The following is an 18,201-nucleotide window of genomic DNA, read 5'->3' as shown; positions in this document are numbered from 1 at the left end:
AATTTCAAACAAACAAGCAACGTTTGGAATGCAAGACATGAAATATGAATCAAAAACAAAAGATGACAGCATATCAAAGTAGGAAAGAAATGGTTTACATTTCAAATCAATACAAAAGGACTGCCATATGTTTGGCCTATAAGTTGATGTGGAGTACAAGTCAAATTGGCAATTTTTCCATTTTTCTTTTCTTCATTCATAGATAAGTTGATTTGTATTACAAGCAAAGCAAATCTGTCAATCAGAACAATAGAGGTGTGACTTCCTCCATGACACCGTCGCAACGCATCGCTGCGTACAGTACTTCCAAGGTCATGAATATTAATGATGCTTTGTGCATATTATTTGAAATACTTTGTGGGATGATGTTTCGGATAAATAAGGAATGTAAATAGTTTTTCAACATGTTTGTTATCATATTGAGGTACAGTATTTAAAACAAGCTATAGAATCATTATCAGCACTGGTTCATAGCACATTATATTTTGCCAGTCTCGGACACATTTCTCGCTGACATCGCATTTCCTGCGCGCAACCACATTCCCACTATTTTTCTCAGCGAACTTAACAGCTTCAAACGTAAAAGCTGCCATGTATGACTCAAGTGACTTTACGGGAGGCATTGAGATGATGTAGCAAGGATGGATACATATGATTAGGATTGAAAGGGATGGATCAAACAAAATTGGTGAGTGCACGCTCGTTATTGATTGGATAATTCCGCATGTGTCAGTAAGTAGATTAACATTTAATTACTCACTCAATTGGCGAACATTCCAGGCAATGATTTCTGTCGTGTGTTTTGAATTAACAATTATATGCAATTTATTTAAGACAATATCAAACTTCAGAAAAAAAAAGTTTCATTTATGCAATTCAATAACTCATCCATAGATAAGTCGATTCTGAGGACAAGTCGGGGCCCAGACTTTCAGGAAAAAAATGAGGATCGACTTGTACTGTAGGCTGAAAAATACGTTAACTTTGCTTGCAGGAATTAGGGGATGCTCCAGCAAGATGTTTTCCATCAAACTCGACTGATCTTGTGCTTCGTTTTGGGGTTGTAGTAATTACAGCTTTGGAGGGAGAAGAAGATCAAGGCACACAACAGAGAAATAAAAAAAAAATTAACTTGGCGGACCCTTCATGCCATTGAGGGTCCACACTAATGGCACGTATTGGGGGTAAGAAGACTCATTCATCCTTCCCTGTAGCCTCATCCAATGTTGGTGATCGGAGTCACACACATCTCCACAATATAAACCACACCAAGTTTAATGAAAGATGGAGTTTAAACACTCACCTGATTGTAAAAGGCTTCAGCTGCAGATACTTGAAAAAACAATTAAAGCCAAACAACATTTTTCATAGCATCGTTTGGGTCTCCAGGATAATTAATAAATAATTTGGCAAGATTGCTCTGCATAATGAAAATAACACAATTTCTGTAACACAATTGCTGTTTGGGGTAAGCCTGGTGTTGGCTTAGTGGTTAGGGTGGCGGCTTGGGATCCCAGGGTCCTGAGTTCAAGCTCCGTTGGCTGCTGAATTAACACCAGGGGGTTGACTCAGCCTGTCATCCTTCCGAGGTCGGCGAAATGAGTGCCAGTATACTGGTCCCGGTGTATGCCCCGGTTAGAATAGGTGTACCATATCCCTGTGTGTCGTAAGAGGCGACCAGGGTTGGCGTCAGGAAGGGCATCCGGCCATAAAACATTGCCTCAAGAAAAAGCCAAACCCCTGCACAGCAGGGAAAAATGGCTGTAAAAACGGTCATTATTATTATTTTTTATTTAATTGCTGTTTGGGGTTACCTCTTGGAATGCCCTCATTGTTTTGGGTTGTCCCTTGGTTTGCTCTATTTCTTTGGGGTCGCCCATTGTGATGCCGGAGTTTATATTTTAGATGGGTTTAGTTGTCACCCAATCGGTATCCTTTCTCTGGTTCTTGTAATTTTACTGGTATCAACTTGTTAAAGCAATCCTAAAGAAATATTTGCCTTCCAATGGAATCTTTGAGTTTGAGGGGAAATGCCATTCAGCAACGTATCTTTAACCAAACTGCCGTTCCTCCAAAGGTCATCAACTTTGAAAACCAAACGTCTGTTATGAGATCAAATGTAAAACAGTGTTGTATTAGAGTCCACCGAGTCCGAATCCAAGCTGTCCGAGTACAGCAGTCCCAAATGTGAATACTTGGTATTCAGAGTCTGGGTTCTGTGCTGAAAGTGCATTGTAAAGTGGCAAAGAAAATCATGAATTTATTTGTGCTTATACAGGGTAGGGCATTTAAATCTGACACATTTGCAATTTTTCTAGCGGAAGCAGTCTTGGCATAACTAATTATTGTTTTCTTTGTTTTACAGATAATACTTGAAAGTTTTTAATGATGGAGCACTTTAAATGCAATGAGCATTTTTTTTTAATTCTAAACTTTTTTTAAAATGCAATGAGCATGCCAATTTCACAAACAAGGTCATCATGACAGATGAGGGACACTTTGATTTGGCAGATTTAACTCTACCAGATTTCTTCCTATGGGGATTTCTGAAGGGCAAAGTTTATAAGGAACATCCAACATCGATCGATGAATTGAAGGCAAACATCACTATAACCATCCGCTCTATTGATCAAGAGACATTGCTTGTAGTAATGAACAATATGGTTATCCGCTGTCGTGAATGCACGAATTTGAAAGGGACCCATTTGTCGAATGTAATTTTTAAGAAATAAAGAATCAAAGTTGATTTTAAAAACTTGGAGTATGTGCCTATGTTGTATAGAAATTTTGTTTTATTTGGTTTAGAAACAAAAAAGTTATAAGAATAAAACCATCAGATATAATTGACCCCACCCTGTATATCATGTAAATGAAGACAATAAAATATGAAAACTGATGAACAGTGTAATTTGTTACTTGCATCAAGATTTTATTCCATATTATGGCCCTCTTGATATAGTTTTCTCATTCTTTTCGGAAGTCGACAAAGTTTCCGATAGCAGATGAATTGTGTGGTTTAAAATATGTGTGTGTGTGTGTGTGTGTGTGTGTGTGTGTGTGTGTGTGTGTGTGTGTGTGTGTGTGTGTGTGTGTGTGTGTGTGTGTGTGTGTGTGTGTGTGTGTGTGTGTGTGTGTGTGTGTGTGTGTGTGTGTGTATACATGGTAGTAAAAATCAGCATTTATTTGTCAACTGTCAAAGTTATGAAAGTCCAAAACAGCATCACACAAACATAGCTCAACTTACAATGGTTGCTTTTCCCCTTTTTTTCCTTGCTTTTCCCCTTACTAAATATGAGCTGCTGAGTTCCTTTTCCCCTTGTTATAAAATCAATGAATGCTTCAATATGATTGCAAGGATGGCCTCTTTCTTAATTGTGTTAAAATTACAGAAAGCTGCTATTTAAAGAAAGCATGATTTTGGGATTTGTTTTACAAATGAATTTTTTCAACATTTCAAGGTGTTTAATCGACTCTGAAGGGTCTATCAATGTGGAAGTCAGCATACAAATTAACTTATGTGTCCTCTTGAATACGTGTACAAGAAAAAAACATGTGGGGTGAGAGAGTTTGGTGAGGGTGAGGGCTGAGATTGATGGTGAGTCGAATTTTATTTTTCTTGTGCTTCGTACTTGCTTCTGATTATGAACAACTTGTAGCCAAATTTGGTGGACACAGAGTTATCCGTCAATTTCTTATCTTATGATTTTCCAACCTCCGAACCCGAACATGCACACTCGTGCAGGCAAGATTAATTGTGCTGTGCACTTGTTGGTACAAACGTCCCAGCTACTGTATTTCATTTATTTTACATCGTACAAGTTCATGTGACAACTCATTCTTCTCGGCAACGTCCCCTCGACACCGTGGTGCCATTAAAATCAGAATTCCACATCCAAAAAAAGCCGACATAAAGATAAAAATTTGAAATGGAAAGATGTTTACTTCCCGATGCCTTGATATTGTATAAGGTCTTGTTTCGCCTTTTTAAATCAATGAATTAATTTAATTGAATGTATAATAAACATTCGGCAACAGACAATTTAGACATATAGGAATAAATCATGAACACCATGTCTGGAGGTTATATGTTGAATTAAAAATGAAAGTTTAATGAGGAATAAAAGAGAAATTAGGTTATATTTTATCGAAAAAAAATCCACATCATGTTAAGTGCTCTGTCGTCAACAAACGTTATATTTTTGGGAATAGGAGAGATGGGAGACTTGTATATTAACCATAACAGCTAATAAGACATTACAGTGCTTTCAAGGGCTTTAAAAAAAGACACGTAAAACATTTAAACAAGTTGTCCAATATTACGAACCGCTTTAAAAGAAAATGATAAAAAGCATCCTTGGATCAAACATGAAAGTGACAAATTATTCCATTTTCGGCAAGGAGATAAATGCGATCTTAGATGTTAACTTTCAACTCTCTGAGTTTAAATTAAAATGTTTGACTTTGAAATAGTACCTCACAGAAAAATGCAGTAAACTTTGCACAGAGATTAGCAACTCTGGATTGCCAGAAACAAATTTGAAAAATATTGCTTTTAAAGATTTTTTTTTAAAGATTTTTTGGGGTTACTTTCTGTCGAGGAAACCAATTCTGACCATATTTAGACAATTCGATCGATTATTTAATGTAATGTAAAAATCTTCAATTTTGATCCTTATTTATGCTCTAATTCATTTAGTTTTTGTCGTACAGGAACATCCGAACACTTTCTGTACGCAAACAGATCCCCTTCACACAGCGATATGATTAAAAAAAAAAAAATTAAATCACACCTGAACAGCAATGATCTGAAATCAAATTAATATTAAAACACATTTTTGAGTTACTTTATGTCGTGGACAACTGTTCTGACCATATGAGAAGATTCAGTAGCTGCTTGAATCTGTAAATAGTGTTTAAAATCGTAAATTTTACTTCTTACTTGTGCTCTAATTTTTTTTGATGAGGTCGATGAGGGAGAGGTAAATGTTGTTGGAATTTGAAATAAAAACACCAGAAGAGTTTTCTCGACTATTCCAACGAATTCCGGGGGTTGGAGCTTAAAATAAATGAATTCGAAAATTTACCCCCTAACGAAGGACCACCCTGATACACAAATATATATATATATATATATATATATATATATATATATATATATATATATATATATATATATATATATACACAGTGGTACCTCTACTTACGAATGTCTCTACATACGAATGTTTCAGGTTACGAAGCGCCTGAACGGGAAAATATTGCCTCTAGTTACGAAGGCGTTTCAGGATACGAAGTCAAAAATACAGTACAGTACGCGCTGCTTTTCGCTGCTCCCAGAGTTTCCCGAACGTAAACAAACTTGTAGCTGCTCTGCCATTGGCTATCGCCTAAAATCTGCCTGGCAACCCTTTGCGTATGCGTGTATCCCAGCATGCTCTTCGTGTCCCCGTCCCGCTCTGTAAATATAGTTATACTGTATACAGTCTATGGTCCCGCTACGAAGTGCTCGGACAGTGTTACAGTACAGTACGCGTGTGGATTACAGTAACTTTTATTCACAATGGACCCCAAGAAAGCAATGAAGAAAAGTGGACAAGGAGAAAAGAAGAAGAAGAGAGTTTTTCTGGCCATACAAACAAAGCAAGAGATAATAGAAAGGTATGAAAAGGGGATGCTTTTGATTGATCTCGCAAAAGAATATGGCCGTAATATATCTACGATCGGCACGATAATAAAACAAAAGGAAGCCCTAAAAGCTACGGCTCCTTCCAAAGGCCTCTCTGTCATTTCCAAGAGGAGGTCGGCAGTGAACGATGAGATGGAGAGGTTGTTACTCGTGTGGATAAAGGAGAAAGAGATCGCTGGTGACACAGTGACAGAGGCCATAATTTGCGCAAAGGCAACCGCCATCTTCACTGACCTCGTGAAGGAGGATACAGGCGAGGGAAATTCGGCGCAAGGACTACACCAGGAGTTTTAAGGCATCGCGTGGGTGGTTCGAGAAGTTTAAAAGGAGGACTGGACTTCACTCTGTTCTTCGCCATGGCGAAATTATTTCGCTGGGAAAGGGCATGGGTCTTGAGGTGGATGACGAGGACATCAACGAGCTGATTCAGGAGCACAACGAGGAACTTTCGACGAAGGAGCTGCAGGAATTGGAGGTGATGCAACACACCGCGGTGCAGGAGGAGTTCAAAGAGGACGAGGAGGAGGAGGAGGAGGCAGCCATTATTCCATCAGCCCAAATCAAAGACATTTTAGGAAAATTCCATGAAGTCTTGGAATTTGTTGAAAAGAATCACCCGGAAAAAGTGTTCACAAGTCGGGCTATCACGCACTATGACGATGTCTGCCTCGCGCATTTCCAACGGATTGTTAAAAGCCGGCAAAAGCAGACGTCATTGGATCAATTCTTCACGAAACGCGAGGCAAAAAACACTGCTGATAAGGACCAGTAAACAAAGAGGCCAAAAAGTAACGAGAATAGCAGTTAAAAGGTAAATGAATATTTTTATTATTTCCTTTATTCTTTGTTTTTTACATTATGTGCCTCTCGTTTTATGTTTATTGTGCGGTAATCTAATTTTAACATGTATTTGTTTCATGTTCTGATGCATTTTTATGATTTATTAAAAAAAAATGTCCGAATTTTGCGGGGCTTGGAACGGATTAGCGCATTTACATTCAAAAGGCGTCTCTACTTACGAAGGTTTCAGGTTACGAAACTACTCCCAGAACTAATTAAATTCGTAAGTAGAGGTACTACTGTATATATATATATATATATATATATATATATATATATATATATATATATATATATATATATATATATATATATATATATATATATATACATATACACATATATACATATACACACACACATATATATATATATATACACACACACACACACACACACACACACACACACATATATATATATATATATATATATATATATATATATATATATATATATATATATATATATATATATATATATATATACACACACACACACATATATATATATGTATATATATATATATATGTATATATATATATATATGTATATATATATATATGTATATATATATATATATCAGGGTGGTCCTTTCAGGTATGGGAGCATGTGCCAGAACAGCGCGTCGCTGCGTCCACTTTCCGCCGGTACTCCAGGGGCCTCCGTCTGGCCATCCCCCAGGCAGATGCCAGACCCATCCCCATCTCCTTGAGATGATGGTCAACCTGCTGCAACCACGAGGCATGTGGTCGGCCCACTGGCCTCCTCCACTCATGAGACTCCCTCGCTGAGAGAATCTGGTGAGCAGGATCAGCGTCAGGAAAATGAGCCACATGTCCATACAGCCGCAACTGACGCTCACGGACTATGCAGGTAACAAATCTCATCTGAGTTTCTCTCAGCAACTGCTCGTTGGACACAAAATCCGACCAGCGATAGCCAAGGATTCTCCGAAGAGACCTGGTACCAAAGGAATTAAGTCTCCGTCTCAGATCCTTGGTCAGAGTCCAAGTCTCGCATCCATAAAGCAAGATTGGAAGTACCAAGGACCTGAAGACTCGGACTTTCGTCCTCCCGCACAGGTACCGGCAGCGCCACACCCCATGATCCAGTGAATCCATGACTCCCCAGGCCCGACCCAGACGTCTATTGACCTCTGACTCGCAGCCAGCAGAGACATGAATATCACTGCCAAGGTAAGTGAATCTCTCCACGACCTCAACATCCTCACCACAAACAGACACAGACAGGACAGCAGCATCCAAGATGTCACCGAAAGCCTGGATCTTAGTTTTGACCCAAGAAACCCGTAATCGCAGCGGCTCAGACTCCTCATTCAGCACCTCGAGGGCCCCCAAAAGGATGTCTAAAGTCTCCGCAAAGATGACTGCATCATCTGCAAAGTCAAGGTCCGAGATCTTGACATTCCCAAACGATGCACCGCAGCTCGATCTCTCCGACATCCTCCCTAAAATCCAGTCCATACAAGTGCTGAAAAGTGTGGGGGCCAGTACACACCCCTGACGAACTCCAGTAACAACTGAAAATAAGTCAGAGATGGTACCACCACACTTCACAGCACTCTCAGTACCAGAGTAGAGTTCAGACATCAGATCGATCAGTTTTGGTGGCATCCCACGAAGACCAAGAATCCTCCAGAGGACATCTCGATTCACTGAATCGAACGCTTTACAGAGATCAACATAGGCTGCAAGCAGCCCCTGCCGAAACTCTCGTCTGCGTTCGGTGAGGACACGAAGGGCAAGAATACGGTCAATCGTTGACCTCTTTGGTGTAAAGCCTGACTGCTCTGGACGCTGGTGCTCAAGCAGATGGTGGCGAACCCTATCAAGAATTATCCGAGCAAAGACCTTGCCCGGCACTGAGAGCAGCGTCACCCCTCGGTAGTTGTTGCAGTCTTGGCGATCACCCTTCCCTTTCCAGAGAGGGACAACAAGGCCCCTCTTCCAGTCAGTTGGGATGATGCCTGTGTTCCAGGCAGAGCACAAAACTGCATGCAACGACACGGGTGCAGCATTTCCACCAGCCTTGAGAAGTTCAGCATGGATGCCACAGATCCCTGGAGCTTTGCCCCGTTTCAACTGGTTCACCGCAGCCAGTGTTTCCACAAGCGAAGGTGGACCACAGTTGATTCGAGGGTCAGCAACAGGGATTGTAACACCCTTGACGTCCAACTCGACAGCTGGGGGATCAGCCTGGTACAACTGCTCAAAGTAACCGGCTCAGCGGGCCTTCACTTCAGACTCCTCTGTCAAGAGCCTACCACTCTCCGCTCGAACTACAGTGCTCCGAGGGATGGGCTTGGATGAACGCAATGCGCGAATTCCCCTGTAAGCAGGACGAGAATCACCTGTCCACAGGTGATGCTCTAACCCCTCACAGATTCCTCGCACATGGGCCTCCTTGTCCACCCTCAGTGCACGTACAGTTTTGTGCCTCAGCTCCCTGAACAGCTCAGCTCTGCCATTCAGCCTGGCACTGCGACTCTGGTCAATGGTATCCAGTGTCTCTTGAGAGACAAAATTCTTCTTTGCCCTGCGGTGAGCTCCAAGACATCCACCGGCAACATCAAGGACGGTGGTCTTGAAGGCACTCCACAAGTCTTCAGGACCCTCCAAAGCACCCAGACAACCCCAAGTGTCCACTCAGCCTGTCCGCAAACTCCTCAGCTACTCTCTCATCCCTGAGCTTGCCAACATCCAGCCTAGGCTGGGCTGGTACCATTCTCCAGGATTTAAGTTGCAGCTTTAGAGTTGCTACAACAAGCCTGTGGTCAGTATTGAGGAACTGAGCACTCCGGTAGACCCTGCAGTTCTGGATCATCCTCCAACGACCGTCGATGAGGACATGGTCAATCTCCTTTGCCACACCGCCAGCGTTGGAATACCAAGTCCAGTGATGAGCTTGTGGGCGCTGAAACCATGAACCAGCCACCCTAAGTCCATGACTTCTTGCAAAGTCAAGGAACTTAGTGCTATTCTGGTTCATAGTTCCTGACCCATGGGGACCAACACACACCTCATAACCATCCCTATCAGTTCCAGTCGATGCATTGAAATCCCCCAAGACTAGAAGTGTATCTCGTCTGGGGCACTGATCAACCATAGACTCGAGCGTGGCGTAAAATGCATCCTTCACGGTGAGATCACTCGCCTCAGTCGGAGCATAAACAGAGACCAGGGAAATGACACCCAAGGAGTGACGAATCCTTATTCTCATAATACGCTCGTTGACCGGTGTTACCTCAATTATCATTGGGGTCAGCTTATTGGACACAGCTACAGCAACTCCTTGGGTATGGTAACCATCAGAGCGACCAGACCAATAGTAGGTGTAACCACCCACCATTATCTCGCCGCAATCCGGTCTCCGAACCTCAGAGAGAGCTGCAATCCCGATGTCCAAACGCTTGAGCTCAGATGATAACAGAGACAGGTGATCATCCTCTCTTAGGGATAGGACATTCCAGGCACCCACCCGAAGGGACCGCCTCAGGTTAACCCAAGGAGACCGCCGTCTGGTGGACGACACCTCAGCACCACTCAGACACACTCTCCCGCAATCTGACCCAGGGATGTTACCCCGTGGTTTCCCTCCTATCATCAAAGATCGGGGGTCCCGAAGGCTTTGCCCCAATCTCGTCATCCGGTGAGCTGCCCTGCGAAGGGAAGCTGCACAGGAGGTACTTCCACGGAGCGGGTTTTCAGCGTTTTTGCGTTTTGCGGAATGAAGGGTTTTACGGTGGCCGGAGTGCAAATCCTGCCACCAACCTCCTAATGAAAGTAACCTAACTGCAGGAGGACGTCCGCAGACACAGTTGGGCACTCGATATGGATGGCCGTTGGCTCACAAAGAGCTCCTCCGCCCTTTGACAGGTTTTGTTTTTAATCCTGCTGGGTGTCCATATCCAAACACCTTCCTCACCAGAAAACCTGGTGGGGGAGACGGTTTAGTCGCCGACAACCCGACCATGGAACAGGTTAGTACAGGTTTACATGGTACCTGTAGCAGGTCACAGATCGAACCTGACCTGACATTAATTTGGTCCTTTGTTAGGGGGTAAATTTTCGAATTCATTCATTTTAAGCTCCAACCCCTGGAATTCGTTGGAATATTTGAGAAAACTCTTCTGGTGTTTTTATTTCAAATTCTAACAACATTTACCTCTCCCTCATCGACCTTGAAGTTTAGCCTCAGTTTCTCGGGGCGGCTGACATTAGAACGACGACGTATCGACCTGTGCTGAACTTTAAAACGCTCCTGTAATGTCCAATCCTATCTTTTGATGTGATACGGCAATCTGTGTGTTTGTGTAATGTGTATTACTCGTTCTTTTCACCGCCCCACTAACAATTTTTTTCTTTTTCAGGGTGAAACTTCAAGGTCGATGAGGGAGGGGTAAATGTTGTCCGATTGGAAAAAAGTTCACCAGGAGAGTTTTCTCGACTATTCCAATGAATCCCGGGGGTTGGAGCTTAGAAAATCTGAAGTTGAGGAATAAGGACCACCCGAATGCACATAAATTCTAAACACTAACCCGAACACCTTGGCTCTGCAAAACGAACCCTGTATCTCATGTAGAATGAATAAAATAATATTTCTAAAATTTAGAAATAGATGCTACAGTTTTCTTCCTGATACTACAAATGGCATCCCTTATTATTTAGAAAATGTATTTAGAAGATATTTTCACATCTCTTTTGCTAATTTAATATGATGTATCGTGTTAAAAGGTTAGAGTACGATATGGAAAGGATGGTCCAAACAACCTTTTTACTTTTTTATTTCTACTGCACACAAAAGGTTTTACTGTATGCTAAGTTCTGCTGGATTTGAGCTGGAATCGGGCCGAGTCCGAGTCCTTGGCATTCTGAGTCCGAGTCTTGAAGAATCAAGTCCAAGTCCCCCCAAAAATGGACTCGATTCCAGACTTGAGTTCAACATCACTGATGTAAAGCTCTTAGCTCATTTGAGAAGACAGAGAAAAAGTACAACAATTACAACTTCCCTCATCACTCAGGCAATGCTTGTACAGAAAAATCCCCAAACAATGTTGATAGCGATTACCAACAGCTATTTTGCACACAACCCCACTCCTCACATTCCACCTTCTCCCACACAAAGTATTGACTGCAACAGCTCAAACTAGAACGGGCACTCATAGAGCGCATACCTTCACCGCCACTACTTTTTTTGTTCTTGGTATGAGTGTGGGGAACTGGTTTCATATGAATGGTCTTATGACACAAACCACATATTTATAATGTCATGACCCCCCCCCCACCGACTTTCGGGGGCTACGGACTAAACAACAATCAACTCACGTCGTTTTGGCGAGTCTTCACTCGCAAGCTCGGTGAATACAACGTTTCAACAAGAGAAGGTAATCTCGTTTGATGCTGGTTTCATGCAAATCGAATAAGAATTGACTGAGTTATGCCGAAAACCGCATATTTTTCAAGGGCGTGACACCCCACCCGACATTTTACCCCAACCGGTGACATGTGTTATGACGTCATTGTGTCACAAGATTGGGCATTAAATTCTGAACATTTTGGTGCTGGGTTCATGTAAAGCGGACAAGAATTGACCGCGTTATGACAAAAACCGCATATTTTTCAAGTCGTGACCCCCCTGACCTTTGACCCCTAACCGGTAACAAGAGTATGGGTGTCATTGTGTCATATTGCATATCACAAGATGAGGCGTTGAATTCTGAACATTTTGGCGTTAGTTGCATGCAAATTGAATAAAAATTGACCGTGTTATGGTAAAAAGACGATTTTGACCTTTTCGTGACCTTGACCTTGACCTTTGACCCGAACGATCCTAAAATCTAATCGAATGCTTCCTGGCTAATAACCAATCATCCCACCAAATTTCATGCAATTCGGTTTAATACTTTTTGAGTTATACGAATCACAAGATTACAAATAAATAAATAAATAAATAAATAAATACACGCCGACCAAAACATAACCTTTCACAGAATGCGAAGGTAATAAAGGACATTTGAAGAAGAAAAAAGCTTAATTAATTAAGGTTTTTAAAAATTTATTTATTTTAAAACCTTCCCGAGGTGTTTCGGGTCAAACTAATGAATAGCTAATTATCTTCCTTTTAATAGTTATTTAACCATGAAATATAAATCACAGAAAAAAAAACACCAAATATAAACTGTTAAGAAAACCATTAAATTTAAACTAGAGGAAAAAAATAAACCAATGTCACCCGCAGGGTGAGCCGTATCTTGCCAAAAGGTGACCACGTGTGACTTCTTTAAGGTCACACTGAGGTGAACAGAGCTGCTATCCACCAGGAAGCGACTCCTTGAGGAATATCTGCCTACGAGAGATTCCGATGAGAATCGTTCTACAGAGTAACCATGAAAAATATGCGTTTGCCTCATAACGTCACCAAATTATGTCATAATGTCTCAAGCTTGACATATCTCGAAAGCACTCATCGAGGTGTTCAATTTGAGGTACTACACGATATGGTTCCTAAAACTTGAAAATTTGACCTTGGGGTCAAATATGTTTGACCTCAGGCGCTAACCATGAAGGTCAAGGCCAATCGCCACCAAAAATTAATCAGCTGAGCGCCAGACCATGAAGTATATTCCCATGAAGTTTGAAGACGATCCGATCAAAATTACTCAAAAAATAAGGGTTTTGTCGACTCTCCTGATTTGCGACAAAGTGACCTTGACCTTTGACCTTGACTTTCATTTTATGCACTGAAAGGGACCTCTATAGGCCTCTGATATGCTAAGTTACAAAAATTTCCAATGATAACTGTGCTCTGCAGAGTGATTTATACGTGATTACAGACAAAAAAAAATATGAAGGTCAAGGCCAATCGCCACCAAAAATTAATCAGCTGAGTGCCAGACCATAAATTATATTCCCATGAAGTTTGAAGACGATTCGATCAAAATTACTCAAAAAAATAAGGGTTTCGTCGACTCCCCTGATTTGCGACAGTGACCTTGACCTTGACCTTCAAAATTTTATGCGCTGAAAGGGACTTCTATACGCCTCTGATATGCGAAGTTACAAAAATTTCCAATGATAACTGTGCTCTGCAGAATTTTTTATACGTGATTACAGACAAACAAAAAAATAAAAATAAAAAAATAAAAAAACATACAAGCTGACTAACATATCTTGCAAAAACTTCGTTTTGGCAAGATAACAAAACAAATATAAACCGCAGCAAAACCACGAAATATAAACTGCATAAAAAAACCCAATTATAAACCATAGAAAATCATTAAATATAAACCACACCACAAAAAAATCACCAAATATAAACCAAAGAAATTTACCATCAGAGATGGGGAATCCCCTGCCATTGAAAAATAATTGAAATCAGATAAGCATTTTTCTATTTATTACAAAAAACATTTTTTTCAAGATGGCCGCCCCAGTTGGCCATCTTGGATCTGGCCACGCCCAAAATCAATAGAGTTCTTCCTTTTCAGGTGGTACATGTGTGACCCAAATTTCAAATCGATATGGCGAACAGTTTATGAGTTATCGCACTCACAGCTATAAATGTTGACGCCCGGACGGACGGACGGACGGACAGCCGGACGGACGACCCGGGTGACAACAATATCCCCCCTCCGCCACGCGGCGGGGGATAAAAACCACCAAATTCAAGCAAAGAAAAACCACCAAATATAAACCATAGAAAAAAACATCAAATATAAACCGTATAAACACCAACAAATAACGCCAGAAAAAAACCCAAATATAAAACATAGAAACCCCACCAAATTTAAACTGGAGGAAAAAGAAAACCCAAAATATAAAAACCTCCACATTTATACTACAGAAAAAAACCCCAAAATAAAAACTGGAGAAAAACCACCAAATATAAACCACACCACAAAAAAAAAAAAATCACCAAATATAAACCATACAAAACCCACCAAATTTAAACTAGTGGAAAAAACCCCAAAATAAAAACTGGAGAAAAACCACCAAATTCAAGCCAAAGAAAAAACACCAAATATGAACCATAGAAATAACATCAAATATAAACTGTATAAACACCAACAAATAACGCCAGAAAAAACCCCCCAAATATAAACCATAGAAACCCCACCAAATTTGAACTAGAGGAAAAAGAAAACCCCAAATATAAAAACCACCAAATTTATACAGAAAAACCCCCCAAAATAAAAACTGGAGAAATACCACCAAATTCAAGCCAAAGAAAACCACCAAATATAAACCGAAGAAAACCACCAAATTAAAAAATACAAAAAATACTAAATATAAACCATGGAAAAAAACAAATATAAACTGTAGAAGAACCACCAAACATAAACTACAGAAAAAGACATCAAATATAAACCGTAGTAAAAGCACCAAATTCAAACTGCTGTAAAACCACCAATTATAAACCACAAAAAAACCCACCAAATATAAAATGAAAAACTGGCAAATATCTTTAAAATAACTATTGCAATAAACACAACATGCCTGGTGTTGGCTTAATGGTTAGGGTGGTTGGGCTTGGGATCCCATTCGGCCATTGAATTAATACCAGGTGGGGTTGATTCAGCCTGTCATCCTTCCAAGGTCAGCAAAATGAGTACCAGCTTGCTGGGATGATTGAGCAATTTGAGTGTCCTGTGTCGGAGTGGTGATCTGTCCAGGATTGTGCTCAATAGTCCAGGAGACTGCTTTAGCAGCACCAACACTGTATAGAGTATGGTCCCAATGGATAGAATAAACACAATGATTTGAACTTTAAGACCAACAAAGGTTGATTATTTTGAATTGTTGTGTTGAAGTCTTTCAGAGTAGTGATCGAATGTAAAAGGCCAGGTAAACATACGTAGATAAACGACCAGTATGCGGAGTGTGTTTTTGAGCTCGGTAGCATTAGCTGGATTCCTCCAGGTTATGAGGATGATGGAAATGGTCAATAACTCTGCACATATACTCACACAGGTGAGCAACGATTAAGAGGTTAGCAACGATGAAGCATCACCATGTAATTTTACTTTCATAGAATACTGTATAGACCACATGATAACTCAGACTCAATCTCACTTTTCAGATATGTTTCAAAACAAAATATTTCAATAAAAGTGACAGAGCTGGATTGTGTTCAAGTCATGTGCTTGGAATGCAAAGTTCAAATAAAAACTTACACATTCTGGGTGGTAGAGGGTCCATGATCTGTACAAGGCGATTCAACCACGTGAGGAGCGCCCACTCGATGGGTATGTATTGGGGCCTGGTTTTGATCAGTGCTGCAAACACAAAATATCTCACAAGTGCACATGCTATCAGGCATTATAAGTCATCAAAAACAAACAACATTAGAGTCTGGTGATATATCAATATAATTTTTCATATGCCTATGCCGGTAGACTGAAAAAAATTGATATGAACCCCCTCCCCCCCCCAGTATATCACCAACAAATTGAAGAAAGGTGTGTACAATGTTTAAATACCGTACATGGTTAAAAAAGCTTTGATGCGGTCGGTGTCTCAGCTAAACGTGGAGCAGAAACAGTGAAATGTATGACGTCAAGATGTACCAGGAAGTAAGTGCAGTAGGATTTAAGTTTTAAACCTCAGCATCCAAAGCTCATCAGCTCCGTACAAGCAATCACGTTTATCTTTTCCCTCGTGGTTGGTTTTAAAGCAATTGCCAATTGATTATTCCATATAAATCAGGTGTGCTTTCGAAACCCTGTGCCGAGTAGGTGATATGCGATAGCAATACCGGTATGAAAGCGATACCAGTATGAAGTATGAAATCATTCCCGTTCCCAGAATAAGATACATCTTCAATGTGCATGGAGAATAGACTTTCAGTTCCCACCCGTTGTTTGGAGGGATGGGGGAAGGAAATGGCGTTGAGTTTGACATATTTCATTCCCTGAGTAATGTCCCCGGTCCCCTGAGTCGCAACTCTCCAACGTTTGTCTTTTAGTCGAACAATCCATCTTTTAATCCCTCTTTAATCCCTCCAACCTCTGTCTATCAATCCATCTTTTAACCCTTCTTTAATTCCAGCAACCCATCCATCGCCGGTCCCTCGCCATTTAACTTCCAAAAAGTAACTCACAGACTCCTCAATCCTCACAATTCTGTCCTTTTTGCCTTTCAAACCCTGTAATTCTCATGGGAAACTTTCCTCACCGAAAGGCTGACTCCACCCGTTCGTTCCTCCCTCTCAAACCCCTCTCGTCGTACTTCCACATCCCAACTCCCACTTCACAGTTCACACCATCCCCTTCAAACTCCCTGTTTATTCCACATCCGAAACCATCCTCACCCCACCCCCCATCCTCCCCCACCACCCCTATCCCCACCAGCATCCTCCCCCACCACCCCCATCCTCACCACCATTCTCCTCCACCACCACGTTACGAATACTAATTACCCGATTAACTCAGTTGCCTCATTACAATGACCCAAATTAATTACCCTATTAACTCATTATCTGTCGGCTATAATATACAATGAATTCCTCAGTGTGTGCAAATCACTGTGGAATTAAATAAAAGAAAAAAATTTCCTGCAAAAACTCCCCAATAAAGTCCGGTCATTGGCGCAGCGATTTTCATCATCGTGTAAGATAAACAACAGCTGCTCCCTGCTCGTAGGGTGGAATTTGAAATAAATAATACCGGTATACCGAAGAAAAAAATCTGTATGAAAAAAATAATCAGTAGATATGATACCAACATATCTGTGATAGTGTGATACCAACAATGAACAAATCGAAGAAAGGTATTAACAATCTTTTATACCGTACATGGACTACATGATTTACAAAGCTCTGATGGACTCTGCTACACCTGGAACAGTGGAATGTATGACGGCAAGACATACTCGGAAGCAAGGTCAGGTCAGAACAGGTATGGGAGCATGTGCCAGAACAGCGCGTCGCTGCGTCCACTTTCTGCTGGTACTCCAGGGGCCTCCGTCTGGCTATCCCCCAAGCAGATGCCAGGCCCATCCCCATCTCCTTGAGATGATGGTCAACCTGCTGCAACCACGAGGCACGTGGTCGGCCCACTGGCCTCCTCCACTCATGAGACTCCCTCACTGAGAGAATCTGGTGAGCAGGATCAGCGTCAGGAAAACTAGCCACATGTCCATACAGCCGCAACTGACGCTCACGGACTACGCAGGTAACAAATCTCATCCGAGTCTCTCTCAGCAACCGCTCGTTGGACACAAAATCCGACCAGCGATAGCCAATGATTCTCCGAAGAGACCTGGTACCAAAGGAATTAAGTCTCCGTTTCAGATCTTTGGTCAGAGTCCAAGTCTCGCATCCATAGAGCAAGACTGGAAGTACCAAGGACCTGAAGACTCGGACTTTCGTCCTCCCGCACAGGTACCGGCAGCGCCACACTCCATGATCCATTGAATCCATGACTCCCCAGGCCCGACCCAGACGTCTATTGACCTCTGACTCACAGCCAGCAGAGACATGAATATCACTGCCAAGGTAAGTGAATCTCTCCACGACCTCAACATCCTCACCGCAAACAGACACAGACAGGACAGCAGCATCCAAGATGTCACTGAAAGCCTGGATCTTAGTTTTGACCCAAGAAATCCGTAATCCCAGCGCCTCCGACTCGTCATTCAGCACCTCGAGGGCCC

At 41.5% G+C, this 18,201-nt stretch overlaps 1 protein-coding gene across 13 annotated transcripts in view; it reads right to left on the bottom strand.

Annotated features, from left to right (window-relative positions):
* The window catches only part of LOC147013294 (regulating synaptic membrane exocytosis protein 2-like), a 124,612-nt gene that overhangs the window by 66,888 nt on the left and 39,523 nt on the right, over window positions 1–18,201 (bottom strand). For all 13 annotated transcript variants that reach the window (XR_015051255.1, XM_085854987.1, XM_085854988.1 and 10 more), the window contains one exon: window positions 15,723–15,824. Coding sequence is in view for 12 of the 13 variants with exons in the window: in XM_085854987.1 (XP_085711113.1) it covers window positions 15,723–15,824 (102 nt within the window). In the remaining variant the exon portion in view is untranslated. The remainder of the gene's footprint in view (window positions 1–15,722; window positions 15,825–18,201) is intronic.

Source organism: Eptatretus burgeri, chromosome 14 (genome assembly GCF_056783735.1).
Source record: "Eptatretus burgeri isolate ZD-2024b chromosome 14, Ebu_testis_v1, whole genome shotgun sequence".
In the NCBI taxonomy this organism is placed as follows: domain Eukaryota; kingdom Metazoa; phylum Chordata; class Myxini; order Myxiniformes; family Myxinidae; genus Eptatretus; species Eptatretus burgeri.
Note: the sequence above shows the minus strand (reverse complement) of the source record. Positions and strands in the feature narration are given on the sequence as shown.